General features: G+C 41.4%; 1 protein-coding gene across 1 annotated transcript in view; it reads right to left on the reverse strand.

Moving 5' to 3' along the window:
• Window positions 1–276: 276 nt before the first annotated feature.
• LOC145404963 (neuronal acetylcholine receptor subunit alpha-10-like) overlaps window positions 277–13,881 on the reverse strand; it is a 54,277-nt gene continuing 40,672 nt past the window's right edge. The window contains exon 8 of the mRNA XM_080276469.1: window positions 277–344. Within this exon, the coding sequence (XP_080132595.1) occupies window positions 277–344 (68 nt within the window). The remainder of the gene's footprint in view (window positions 345–13,881) is intronic.

A 13,881-nucleotide genomic window follows, 5' to 3' on the forward strand; every position in this document is an offset into this window, starting at 1 on the left:
CTTCCCCTTCTCCAAGCCCACCACCACCGAGGAAGAACAAGGGGAAGACGACGACGAAGCTGCCTGCCACCACACGCCGTGCTGCGCCTTGTGACGTCTGCGACCCCACACCCTGGAGCCCTCCTCCTGCCGACGTCGAACGCTTGCATGTCTTCTTTGACTCCCTGAACCCCACAGAATTTGGCGAACGCCTTGTACAGCAGCTCTCCACGTCTCGCCTCATTGACTTGCTCTCCAGCCACATCACTTATCCAAATTCCTAATTCCACCTGCCACCTAGCACCAGCTACCTCTTGTCATCTGCTCTTCACTGGCTGGCCTCACACTATAGGTCCGCTTCAACTCTGACAATGTCAAGTGGAAAAATCTATACAAACAAACAAACCAGATGAAGTACATTTTTCTCTTAAAATTCTGAAAAAAGGAAAGACCCCTGGAGAGGATGGAATAGCAGCAGATTTTACCCGTATACAGTATAAACAAGAAGAATGTTCCCAAGATGTGGTGTAATCCAATAATTATTCTGCTGTACAAGAAGGGGGACTCAAAAGATCTTAGTAACTATCGACCTATTAGCTTATTATCAGTTACTTATAACCTTTTCACTAAAGTTCTTGAACAGAATAACAGCAAATTTAGATGAAAACCAACCTTGTGAGTAGGCAGGATTCCGAAGCTGTAATTCGACAACTGATCTGCACACAGTGAATCAGTTAATTGAGAAAATTACATTATGTACTAAACTGTTGGGCTTGGGTTCTGTCTATTACAAAAAAGTTTTCGTCTCAGTGGAGCACATGGCAATTATAAATTTCATTGCACGAACAAGGAGTAAACAAGAACATTGTAAAACTGCTTGAAAATATAAGGAGGAAGTGCAAAAATTACGTTACATAAAGACTCGGAAAAAATTCGGATTGAGAAAGGCGTGTGTCAGGGTGATACAGGGTCAACAAAATTATTTACAGATGGATTTGAAAACATTTTCAGAAAGCTAGAAGGGGAGAACAAAGGAGTAAACATAGGTGATGAAAAGTGTAACAATTTATGATTTGCAAATGATATCCCATATTCAGAAACAGCAGAGCCATTGCAAGAAATATTAATCGACAGAAGTAGTTTCGAATTAGAGCTAAAGATGAACCGGGGTAAAACTAAAGTGATGTGTAATTCAGACACGCCAAACAGCGTCATCATAATAAATGAAGAAACTCTTGAAGAAGTTGAGGAGTTCAATTACTTGGGGCAAACACTAAAACTACTGAATGACTATGAAAACGAAATAAAAAGACACGTTACAGTTGGATGGAAAGCTTTTGGCAAGCATACAGACATCATGAAAAGGTGACTGGCTAACTGCTAGTATATGTAAGTGCGTCAGTGTGGCCCCGGCCATGTCTGTGAGTGGACGTGTTGTTGAGCTGCGCTTACTATTGTAATGTGGTGTGTAGGTGGTTTGGTTGTTTTGCCATTGCGGACCTCACGGAACAAAGAACCTGCATCAAGTTCTGCTTCAAGATCAAGAAGACTGCTGCAGAAACTCACCAGTTGCTTCAGCAAGCCTTTGGTGACAATGCCATGTCCCAAAGCAGAACATTTTTCTAGTACAAGCAGTTCAAGGAAGGACGAACGTCTGTCGAAGACGATGACCGTTCTGAACGACTGTCAGCGGCAGGGGTTCCCAACCTTTTTAAGTTGATGAGCACCCACCTGTTTTCTGGATAACTATGATAGCATCACTATAATTTCATAGTTTGGGTATTAAGAAGCAGTCCAATTAGTAAGTGTAACAGTGTAGGCTACAGTTGTATGGCGTCAGTCTAACTCTAACCGTGGAATTGTAACAACACGGTAAGACTAAGAGTGATTATCATGACTGGGAAACTTCACAGTAACGTGAATAACATATTACGAATAATTAATGACCCACAGTTTTGGCTTGAAAAGTTGGTCAGTATGTAGTTTTGGCTGTTAATCCCTTTTTTCATCCAACCTTGGTGTTTCCAGTGGCTTTTAGTGTGATTCGTTAGATTCTGACCTTCATTTGCGTCGTTTTTGACATACGTCGTGTACAGAGTCACAGACCGTCTGTCACTGTCAGGTACTGATCTTCAACCTTCCCAAGGGTTGCCATCTCTCACGAGTTAAACAGTGCCAAATCTACACATGTACAATACCATATTTTACATTTCAATACCAAATTATATATATATATATATATATATATATATATATATATATATATATATATATATATATATAAACGGGTGATGATGATGGTCTTACAGGGGATTATGAATACGGCAGTTAGACCTACAAAGAGCTGGTGCTCGTGAGCACGATTTTAACCGCTGTGAAAGAGCACTGCCAGACCATCAGAGAGCACAATGGTGCTCGCGACCACCATGTTGGGTACCCATGGTCAATGGCAACAACACCAGAAAATGTCGGAAATGTTCGTCAGGCTATCCTTGCAGATCGTAGACAAACTATCCATGATGTTTGTGATATCGTTGGACTGTCATACGGGAGCGTGCAACGCATTTTGTTGGGCGTGTTGGGCATGAGATGCATCACTGCAAAATTTGTGCCAAGACTGCTGAATGAAGAGCAAAAGGCACATCGTGTTGCAGTTTGCAGGAGATCAAGAATCATGTATGAGATGACGCCACCTTCATCTCCAAGGTCATAATTGTAGATGAATCATGGATTCATGGGTTTATGGTTATGACCCAGAGACAAAGTAACAGTCATCGCAATGGAAGTCTCCCAATTCACTGAGGCCGAAAAGAGCGGGTCAAGTTCGCAGCAATGTCAAGTCGATGTTGATCGTTTTCTTCGATATCCAAGGGTTTGTTCACAAGTTCTTCTTCCCACCTGGTCAGTCTGTCAGAGGAAAGTTTTACTGTGAAGTTTTGTAGCGTCTGAGGGAGAACATCTGCCGCAAACGTCCAGAACAGTGGAGAAAGAAGGACTGGGTCCTGCCTCATGACAACGCCCCCGCCTACACATCAAATGTTGTCCAGCAGTTCCTGGCTTTCACTAACACAGTAGTCATTCCCCACCCACCCTATTCGCCTGACCTTGTCCCCTGTGACTTTCCTGTTTCCCAAGCTGAAATTACGGATGAAACGGCGTCGATTTGACTTGATTGAGGAGATCCAGACAGAATCGCAGTAGGTGCTCAAGACCATAACGCCTGAAGCCTTCCAGGGATGCATGGACTCGTGGAAAAAACGCTGGGACGACCGTACTGTATATATGCCCAAGGGGACTACTTCGAAGGCGACAGTGAGAGCTAGGAGGTAAGGTAACTTATTTTCCTACTATAATCAAATTACTGGAACTTTTGGGTAGTACCTCGTGTTTGTGTGTGTGTGTGTGTGTGTATGTGTGTGTGTGTATATATATATATATATATATATATATATATATATATATATATATATGTATATACCAAGCAGTGAATAACAGTACTTAAAAATGAGAATGGTTTTTGTGTTGGATTGGACAAAGTTCGGAAACATTCATTCATCCTTCATTCACCATGCAATCCTTCGTTGCCCCATGAGGAGCGTAGGAGCCCGGGGCTAGGTAAGTTGGTCCTGACATTTAAGATGAGAGTGACCAGCCTCACTCATCCCTGAATGGCATTACGTGAGCAGTACACCCCAACCACCCCTTGGATCTAAATCTTCACTGGCTCTCTCCGATTGGAGCGCCGTAATTACGCATTAAACCACCAGGAGCCAAAACTTGGTTATATGGTTACCACCCAGTGTAGTAAATGGTTTTCTGGTGTACAGGAAACCATTTGGCTTGTTATTCAGTGTAGAGTCACCCACAGGCAGAAGGAAGAGGAAAGTTTGAAGGAAAGAAAGACAGAAGAGGGAGTGTGAAGTCACTCGTGGGCAGAAGGACGAGGAAAGAATGAAGGAAAGAAACACAGAAGAGAATGTGAGGAAAGAGGGATGGAGGAGAGGAAAGGGCAGACACCCGAGAGCAGCACTACATCGAGTGAGTGGATGGTGAGCACCTCCACCTACCACAACACATTGGTATTTTGAGGTGCAGGTGGTTGTGGCTGGCATGTGGTGGGCAAGCCGCTTACACTCCATGCAGCCCCTCCCCCATTCATCACTCTCACTCCTTTTCCCTTCCCATCCATTCTTCACTTAAGCTCCATTTCTGATCTTCCCCACTCATCCTTTCGTTGCTCCACTTTCCTGTTTCTCTACCGCCCCCAGTCCCCGCCCCTTCCCCCCCCCCTTTTTTTTTCCCTCCCCACCCCTCTTCTCGCTGCTTTCTTCGTGTTCTTCCCTCATTGTCTCCTTTCAATACCCTCTCTTGCTTACTTTCGTCTTCTTTCATTACCTCCATCCACTGTTTTTTTTTTTTTTTTTTTTTATCCTTCCCTCTTGTCTTTCCTTCCCTCTACTCCACACTTCGTCTCCCCCCCCCTCCATCCCTCGGCTTCTTTCTCTCATTTCATTCTCTCTTCATTTCCTCCTTTCCATCTCCCGTCACCACCTTTCAAAGCATCTTCTTTCCATTATTCCTTCCCTTTCTTCTCTTCCTCGGTTCTCTCCTTCCATCTCTTCCATCCCCCTCCATTTGGGGCTTATCCTCAGAAAGCCGGATTCGATGGGAAGCTATATCCTTGCCAGTCGTAGTGCATGTGCAGCAAATATCAGAAGCTGTTTTCGCATATTTCCTTAGGAGCCAAGAAATTTGAACCTTAAGTGCTGAAGTCGTAATATCAAAACAGGGAGCGCGAAGGTGAAAACAAACCCTGATATACATATACAGTATTTGCGGTAAATCCTAAAATGTGTGATAATAAACATTTCTGACCTCTGAATCGCTGCTGGCTACACTTTGCAAAATGGAATGCAGGCTGAGCATATCTAACATTTACAAGTGTTGCATAAATAACTATGAATAATTAGAGGCCTTGCTGACATCTTGGCTCCCTCAGTTTAAATAATAGGCCGCGAGTGCGTGGAGGTGGACGGGTATACAGCTTTTATGTCTCTTTTGTCATGTTTCAGGATCCAACACACTCCATTTATGACAGTGGGAATATAAGGATAATGATGATGATGATTACCTTCGCCAAGGAGGTTATGTTATTTTGCCGGCGCTCATTTGTTTGTTTGTTTGTGTTTGTTAGCAGGATTGCTCAAAAAGCTATGAACGGATTTTGATGAAATATTGTGGAAGGGTGGGCCATGGGCCAATGAAGAAATGAATAAATGTTTCGGGGAATCCGGATCCGGGGAATCCCGCATAAAATCTCCAAAAGTTCTCAATGACCTTCAGTGAAGTTTTGTGGAAAGGTGGGCCATAGACCAAAAAGAAATTGATTAAATTTTGGGTGGATCCGGATCCGGGTCCTATATCCACGGATCCGGAACTGGATCCTTTGTAATGGCATTGGCGGAGGTATGCGCTCACTGAATGCTTTCTAGTTATTATTATTATTAATATCCTCCTCCAAGGAGGCTATGTTTTTGCCCGCGTTGGTTTGTTTGTCTGTTTGTCCGTTAGCAGGATTACTCAAAAAGTTATGAACGGATTTTGCTGAAATTGTTTGGAGGGGTAGGGTATGGCCCAAGGAACAGTCCATTAGATTTTGATGGTGATCCGGATCATCATCCGAATTCCAGAATTTTTTGTTTGTTTGTCCACACATTATCTCCAAAAAGTTTTCAATGAATTTCAGTGAAATGTTGTGGAAGAGTGGGCCATGGGCCAAGAAAGAAATGTTCAAATTTTGAGGCGGATCCGAATCCGGATCCAGATCATGCAATGGCATTGACGGAGGTATGCGCTCTCTGAGTGCTTTCTAATTATTATTATTATGATAATGATAATGATGATGATTGTGTTGTGTATATAATTTCTTTTCTTTATATTTATACACACTACTTACCTCACTGACAGTGGTGGGTTTATGGTGATGATGATGATACTGGTGCTTGAAATCAAGTTGGTAAGAAAGAGAGGAAGGAATGGACCGAGAATGAGGTGGAAGTACAGGTTGAAAAATAGAGTTAGGGACAAAATATTGTCTACTGTTACAGTGTGACTATTTCACACTTAAGACTTATCTGTCACTTTCCTCCCTGACGCATCATTTTAAAGAGAACCATCCGTGGTCAGGAGAACACACCAAGCCTCTCTCAGTTTAGGAATATTAGCCAGTGGAGGGTTACGAAAAGCCAGAGAGGTGAAATGTTAGTTGAACTTTTGCACCTTAATGTACCATGCCGTTTTATAGGAGGAACAGAGTGGTATTCTCGAAAATATTTACGATCGATTCCCTGTTGTAATTCATATCTGTTTTTGCGGTAAGAACTAAATATGGAAGAACCTGTATTCTTTCCCTTTCCTTCCTGCAAAGACAGATAACTTTTAAAAATTCAAGTAATTATTATTTATTTTTCCAGGAAGGACAAAAGACATGGAAGATTCTGTATCCTCATTGTCCTTCCTGCGAAAATAAATCAGAATTACAACACGAAACTGACTGCACTATATGTGAAACTAAGCCATGGTTGTTTTGAGTAGGGACGGAACTGCTTCGAGATCACATTGTCGGGACACCATATCACAAGTAGGTGCATCAGGGCAACTATGAGAGTGTATACAGTAGTGATGTTCTTGGGAGATTGAGGAGTGGAGGAGCGAGTATGAGGTTGAGGGACAGAGTGGAGGACATGAGGGGAAGTGGCTTATTGATGGGCGAAGAGGAGTAGTCGATGTGGTGTGATGGTTGTGGAGGTGTTATTATTGTGGCTTCTGTTATTGAACTCTGGAACTGAGGAACTTTTTTCTATTCGTAATGAGAGAGAGAGAGAGAGAGAGAGAGAGAGAGAGAGAGAGAGAGAGACAGAGAGACAGACAGACAGACAGAGACAGAGGGAAGGAGAGCAGATCAGCTGTCCTTACACTTTTCACTATGATTTTTTTTTTAATTCTTGCTATCTTCATATGGTTTTATTTCCTTCGGGATAGACCTTCTGAACTGGATGACAGAGGCAGCTTCGATCAGCACCTTCACTAACAGAGATTCTTTCTCAATTTGTATCTAATCGTTATGGGGTAGCAAGAACCACCCTAATAATATCAGGATAATTTGATATTACCTCTGTCCAATTAATTTAAGATGAGAGAAGGAAAACATGCTGGCGTTGGTCATTCTTATTGTGTATTCTTAAAAGAACTGTGTTAATTTGATTTTACATGTTACAAAAGCGGTTTTCATCGTTCTAACCTTAATCTCATTTTCATCATACGGAAGATCGTGACTAGCCAACAGGAAAGCAAAAAAGTAGGTAAACTGGAAGAGTACCTAGCGAAATGAACCACTCACACATTCACTCATTAGCCAAGGCTTCCAGATTCTTGGCTCCACTTCACGCACCAAGTGATCCACACAATTTTTTTTTTTTTTTTCAAAAAGGCTGTGGGACATAAAACATTCCTTCGACTCCCAGATTAAGACAGGGATGGAACCCTTGTTATAAGAATTGTGTACAGTATATCCAAATGTACAGTACTTCATTTTTTCTACTTTTATAAGATCTTTTGCATTGTCATATTCAATCTCTAGTACAGACACAAATATTATCTTCATAACGGACGTCGATATATGTAGTCTGTCTCAGTCACAGTTCCCGAGCAACACACATTCAGAAGCAGATACATTCATTTTGGTGAATATCAGTGTGGTTGTTTTCCTGTTCTTTGTGAGGGTTTAGCATATTTTTCTGGTTCACACAGTTAAATCCTTTCTATGAAACTGTACTGTTTGTTAGGCATTCCTAAAGAAGATATGCATATTTTATGTGCCTACAACAGCACATCTGTAGCACCTCATAGTTTATGCAAGGTATCATGGCTATAAATTTTGATATTCAGATAACACCAGTACAGTACTTACTGTGTTGAGAGAAATACTCTGAAATGGTGTGACAATATGGTGAGGAAGGAGACTGGGTGCCTGACTTGAGCAGTGTATTATGAGTGAGGTGGGTGGGAAGAGGAGGGGAGGTGGAGACTGAGGATGAAATGGAGGGGTGGAGTGGAGAGATATATCGCATGAATGAGGGGTGTGAGTTGGAGGGAGGGCAGCTTAATATCAAAGGACAGGGTTACATGGAGGCAATTATTTTGTGGTCATCCCTTATGGGATTAAGTGACTGGCTATATATATATATATATATATATATATATATATATATATATATATATATATATATATATATATATATATATATATATGGAGCCTCTGTGGTACAGTGGTAAAGTGTGCGTTTTCGTACACTGAGGAACGAGGGTTCTCGCCCTGCCAGGGTAATAAACTTTGGGAGCGTTCTTCAGGCCACGTACTGCATTGGCGGACACAAGGGATGCTGTGGTTGAACCAATGACGCACATTATATAGTATGCTTGCACCCTGTCGGCTTGCGCGGGCCGATTACACTTGGTTCACAGACTACACATACACACAAAGCCACTCCAACACTACAGTTACACTTACAAGCATTTCTCACCCCACATACAATCTCTACTAGACAGCCTAAGCCACTTGGTAGAGATACATTGGCTGTATCGTCCTCTCTTCGGTCGGGATAGGCCGGTCCTTCAGTGGACACACAAACGGCTGATGAGATTATATATATATATATATATATATATATATATATATATATATATATATATATATATATATATATATATATATATATACTGTATATCTGTCTATCTATATGTCGACTGGCTAGAGAGAGAGCTAGGGTTATCACCATCTTAGTTTTGTTTGACGTTTCATTAGTCTGAGATGCTTTTTCAGTTTCATAAAAAAGAAGGTATTATTTTACACACATAATGCCTTTATGGCACTTGTCTTCACACTGTATCATGTACAAGGCACGAGTCATACAGTACATCTGAACAAGAGTATTAAATAGAGCCCAGTGCGCGCGCTGTGTGTGTGTGTGTGTGTGTGTGTGTGTGTGTGTGTGTGTGTGTGTGTGTGTGTGTGTGTGTGTGTGTCGCTTACAGTAGCGTATTTGACAGCGTGAATATGGGAAAATAAAAGAATAGGTGATTACCAACTAATTTAAAAACTGATAATTTATTAGCTCTTTGTTTGTATTAACTTATTCTAGAATCATTATCAAGCCACACATTATTAATGAAGGTGTAACCAAAAGATATAATTACCCCATGAATTAGAGTCCAATGAAACAGATTGGTTGCTAAGTAAATAGAAAGAGAAATATACAGATGAAGAGACAACTAAACAGCTAAGATAGATAAATAGACTGATAGAGATAGTTAAAGGTATCGCCCATGACTTGGCTGTCACTCTTCCATATTGCAGAACTTCTCCCAATCAGACTTCCACTATTCCCCGAAACGCTTCCTCGCTTCTCCAGATTAGTCCCCCTCCAAACTGCAGCCTGCAGCAGTTCAAGTACAACTGTTGCAGATTTTATTATGAATGTAGGACACCTGTAATCTGGTGTATGGAATACACCGGATTATTATCTGTTAAAAAAGTAGACAGGTATACAAAAAGCTTGAAAAATAGACCGACATACGTAGATAAGTACTAGTACAGTAGTAGTAGTAGTAGTAGTAGTAGTAGCAGTAGTAACCCTGCATGTCTGAACAAAAGGACCCATCGACCCCCAGGAAGCAATCACCCCAGTAGGGCTGTCCCGTGCAGTGTTGTCGCGAGGAAAAGTTTGAATATTTGGTTCCTGGATGGACCCCCCAATTGCATTTCTTCGCCCAGTTAACAGGGGCATCACAGTAGGTTTCACATTACCCCGTTACAGGGATATGTAAACAGAACTAGATAGGTAAGTAGGGAGATGGTTGAATAGACAAATAATAAATGAATAAGCAGACTGACATTCAGACCAGTAAGTAGGTATACGAATAGGTAACACAGAGAGACAAATATAGACACACGCATATTTACTACAGTTACATTATGCATCATGTCATGTCTGGCTGAGGGGAGAATTGCGGGAGATGGTGGAGGGAATGGAGTGATAGTTAGAAAGACTGATAGACTGATAAATAGATAGGTACCTTACTGTAGATAGAGAAGTTAAATGACAGACAATCGTAAATAGCTTATGGACTGGTTGATTGGAGAAGGAAATATGTGGATAGATTAATAAATATATGGATAGAAAAACAGGCAAACGGACAGACTGAGACAGACCTTAAAATATATGGACAGATTAATAAATGTATGGAGAGAGAAATAGGCAGACAGACAGACTGTGACAGACCTTAAACTAGAGACAGAGACAGATGAAAGCTAGTACTAGGCTATACTGATGAATTGGTAATTAGATACACAGACAGGTAAACAGATGTACAGACAGAGCTGTACAGAGATAAAAACTGACATTGACTAACATTTTTTTTTAAATAACAGAAGAGAGGAAGGAAAACAAATGAATAAATAAAAAATAATCCATACACAAGATTACTGGCGTCCTCCATTCTTAAAATATCTGTAACAGTTGGACTTGAACAGCTGTAGGTTGAAGTTTGGAGATAAACAACTCCGAGGAAGCGAGTTCCAGACAGATGCAGTTCGGGGAATAAAAGAATTTTGATAGGCAGAAGTTCAGCAATATGGGTGTATGACATTCCAGTCATGAGCGCTACCAGGTGCCCGTGTAGCGCGAGGGAATGTATGGAGAGGTGGCACATTGGACACAACTTCGTCTGAGCATTTGCCATAAAAGTATCTGTAAAATAATGCAAGGTAGGCAACATTCCTACTTACTTGTAGGGGAGGTAGTTTATTTATAATAGCAGGGTTATTAATAATTCCAACAGCTTTATTCTGAATTTTGTCTAGTTATTTTCATGCAACCTCTCCACATCCATTCCACAAGGGTGAGCAATATTCAAGCTGAGAGTGCACATGACTCGTATAAATTATAGCTAACTGCTCGTCAGTGTGGAAGTTACGGACTCTGTACAATAATCCAAGTTTCTTTGAGGCGGTTTTAGCAGGTGATCTGACATGAGAGGACCAGCTGAGGGCATTGTTATGTGAGATACCGAGAATTTCAATACTTTTGGAGATGGGAATATTAGTAGCATTGAAGGTAATATTCTGTCTATTCGTAAATTGTATGTATTTGGGTTTACTAGCATTTATTGAGACAAGGTTGTTTTGTCCCCATTCACTGATCGTAGATAAGTCTTGATTTTTGGAGATGGCTGTACTGAGTTGAGAGTTAAAGATATTTGACTTTGTAAATGATGTTTGAATATGAATGAACTGTGAAGTGTTGAGTCATCTGTACATGAATGGATGGGATTGTTGGTGACAGATGAGAGATCATAAATATGAACCAGGAACAGGGTTGGCGCCAGAACTGATCCTCGTGGAACACCGGCGTTAACTGAGTGGAAATTGGAGTAAACATTACCTACTTTTACACGTATTTTTCTGTTGCTAAGATAGGCCTATGAGGAAAGCAGAGGAACAAAGGACGTTAGTCCATAGCAAGGGAGTTTGGGCAGCAGGGAATGGTGCCACACTCTGTCGAAAGCTTTAGAAATATCAAGGGCTACTGCATGAGTTTCTCCATGTTGATCGATTGATTGGTGGATAGTATGAGTCAGGAGATTGAGTGTGTCAATGATGGATCTTTCGTGGCGAAAACCATATTGTCTATCACTAATTAAGCTGTTGGATTCAAAATGTTTGACTGTGTACTTATTAATTAAAATATCAAATACTTTACCAAGAGAAGATGTGACAGCTATTGATCTGTAATCAGAGGGGTCAGAGGAACTTTCATTCTTTGGAACTGGGTGGATATTGGCATCTTTCCATGAATTAGGGAATGAAGAAGTACGTATGCATAGTGTGAATAATTTAGCTAGAACAGCGGCAAGTTCTGGGGAACACTTTTTCAAAACAATTGGAGGAATTCAGTCTGGACCTGGAGCATTGTTGGTTAGCAAATTGTCTAGGATGGATTTTACGTATCTTGTCTGTATTTTAAGTGGAACAATTTCGGGAGAGTCAAGTTCTAGTACTGGGACGTTCTGGCTGATTTCCTCTATGGGAGAATTTCTGGCAAATGCACTGGCAAAGATATTCGCTTTCCCATGGGGGTCATTTGTAATGTTGCCATCTGAAGACTTTAGTGGGGGAATGGATGATGATTTATTAAAGTTATTATTGAAAGAACTGAGAGTTGACCAGAATATTCTATTGTCATTAGGGTTGTTAAGTAGTTCTGATGCTTGATTTTGAAGAAAGTTTGATTTAGTGAGATTTATTACGCCTTTTGCATGGCTTCTAGCAATTTTAAATTGACAGAGTGATTCAGATGTTTTTTATATTAAGTAAGAATTATATACTAATGACTTTTGGGCCGTTGCTCTGGCACAGTTGCTATCAAACCATTTTGGAGAGTAAAATCCGTATCAGTTAGTATTAAGTCATTAATGTGGGAATGGGTAGAACTGACATCAATAGAGAAGAAAGACTGCCATGGAATGTCAGCAAGACAATTTTTAAATCCCTCTCAGTTTGCCCTATCATAGTGCCATTGGGTCATCCTGACAGGTTCAGAACGGGAAGGTCTGGGGGGGCTAACTAATGAGGCTTTGATGAGATTGTGGTCAGAGGATCCAAGTGGTGATAGTACTTCTGTCCTGTATTGATTTTTTTTTTTTTTTTTTTTTTTTTTTATGTGACCGACTCTGGGCCTAAACTTCACAGCCTGCTTTCAAGGCCCAGTAGTCCTCCTACGTACCGCACACCTCTACATGTCACCACTTCGACGCTAACACCCACCTTCCATACTGAATACATGCTAGGACTGTCTCATACAGGACTGGTGTATTGATATTAGCGGGGGTATTTTTACGACATGTCGGCGGGTCTTCTGGTAGATCAGTAAAGTCTGATTTTATGAAATTCAAATCCTTAAACTGTTCCCTGCACCAGCGGGATTTGAACCCGGGTTCGTTAGGACAGCAGGCCAACTCTCTACCGATTGAGCCACCGCCTCCCCCCAAATGGATCATTTGTCAGGAATAGATCCAAGAGATGGGCATTATGGTCAAGATGATCTGGTATTCTGGTTGGTTGTTTTACCAACTGCATGAGATTAAACGGTTCTGCAAACAGCTCGTACTCTAGACCAGCATCGTCAGTCCTGGCAGAATGCAATAACCATTCAACATCATGTACGTTAAAATCATCCAAAATTGTAATTTCGGTGCTTAGGGCAAGGTTAAGGTTACTCAACTGTGTGGATATGAGTCGATTACACTGAGTTCTGAAGAAGCATTGGGAGAGCGATAGACTACACAGATATATTTGGTAATATATAATATAGTTTATAGAGTGAGTAATCAAAATCTCTCGATATGGTAAGTAAACAGATGGATAGACACAAGATAGACACAACATACGATAGATATTATACTTACATTATGCATCACGTTTTCTGTGAGGTCTGGCTGAGGGGCTGGACTGAGGAAGAGACATCGCGGAAGGTGGTGGAGTAGGATGGCGTGTAGGGGGCGCGGGACCCCCCCTGGGCCCCCGCGGCGGTGGTGGAGGCAGAGGGGGAGGAGCGATGCCCCCGCCGCGGCGCACACTACACCCAGGGTCCACCAGAAGTATAGGCCTGGAAGGGTAGGGAAGGGGGATTTAGGGGATCCTCTCTCTCTCTCTCTCTCTCTCTTTCTCTGTATGGATGGATGTAAATCTAATGTTATAATCCTAAGTTGGCGTCTGTATGTCTGTCTGTAGTGTGAACACTATGCTTAACATCACTCAGAAGTGGCAAGAGATATCAAGAAACT

Source organism: Coenobita brevimanus, chromosome 65 (genome assembly GCF_032717465.1).
Source record: "Coenobita brevimanus isolate Jiangsu-jjx chromosome 65, ASM3271746v2, whole genome shotgun sequence".
NCBI classification, from domain to species: domain Eukaryota; kingdom Metazoa; phylum Arthropoda; class Malacostraca; order Decapoda; family Coenobitidae; genus Coenobita; species Coenobita brevimanus.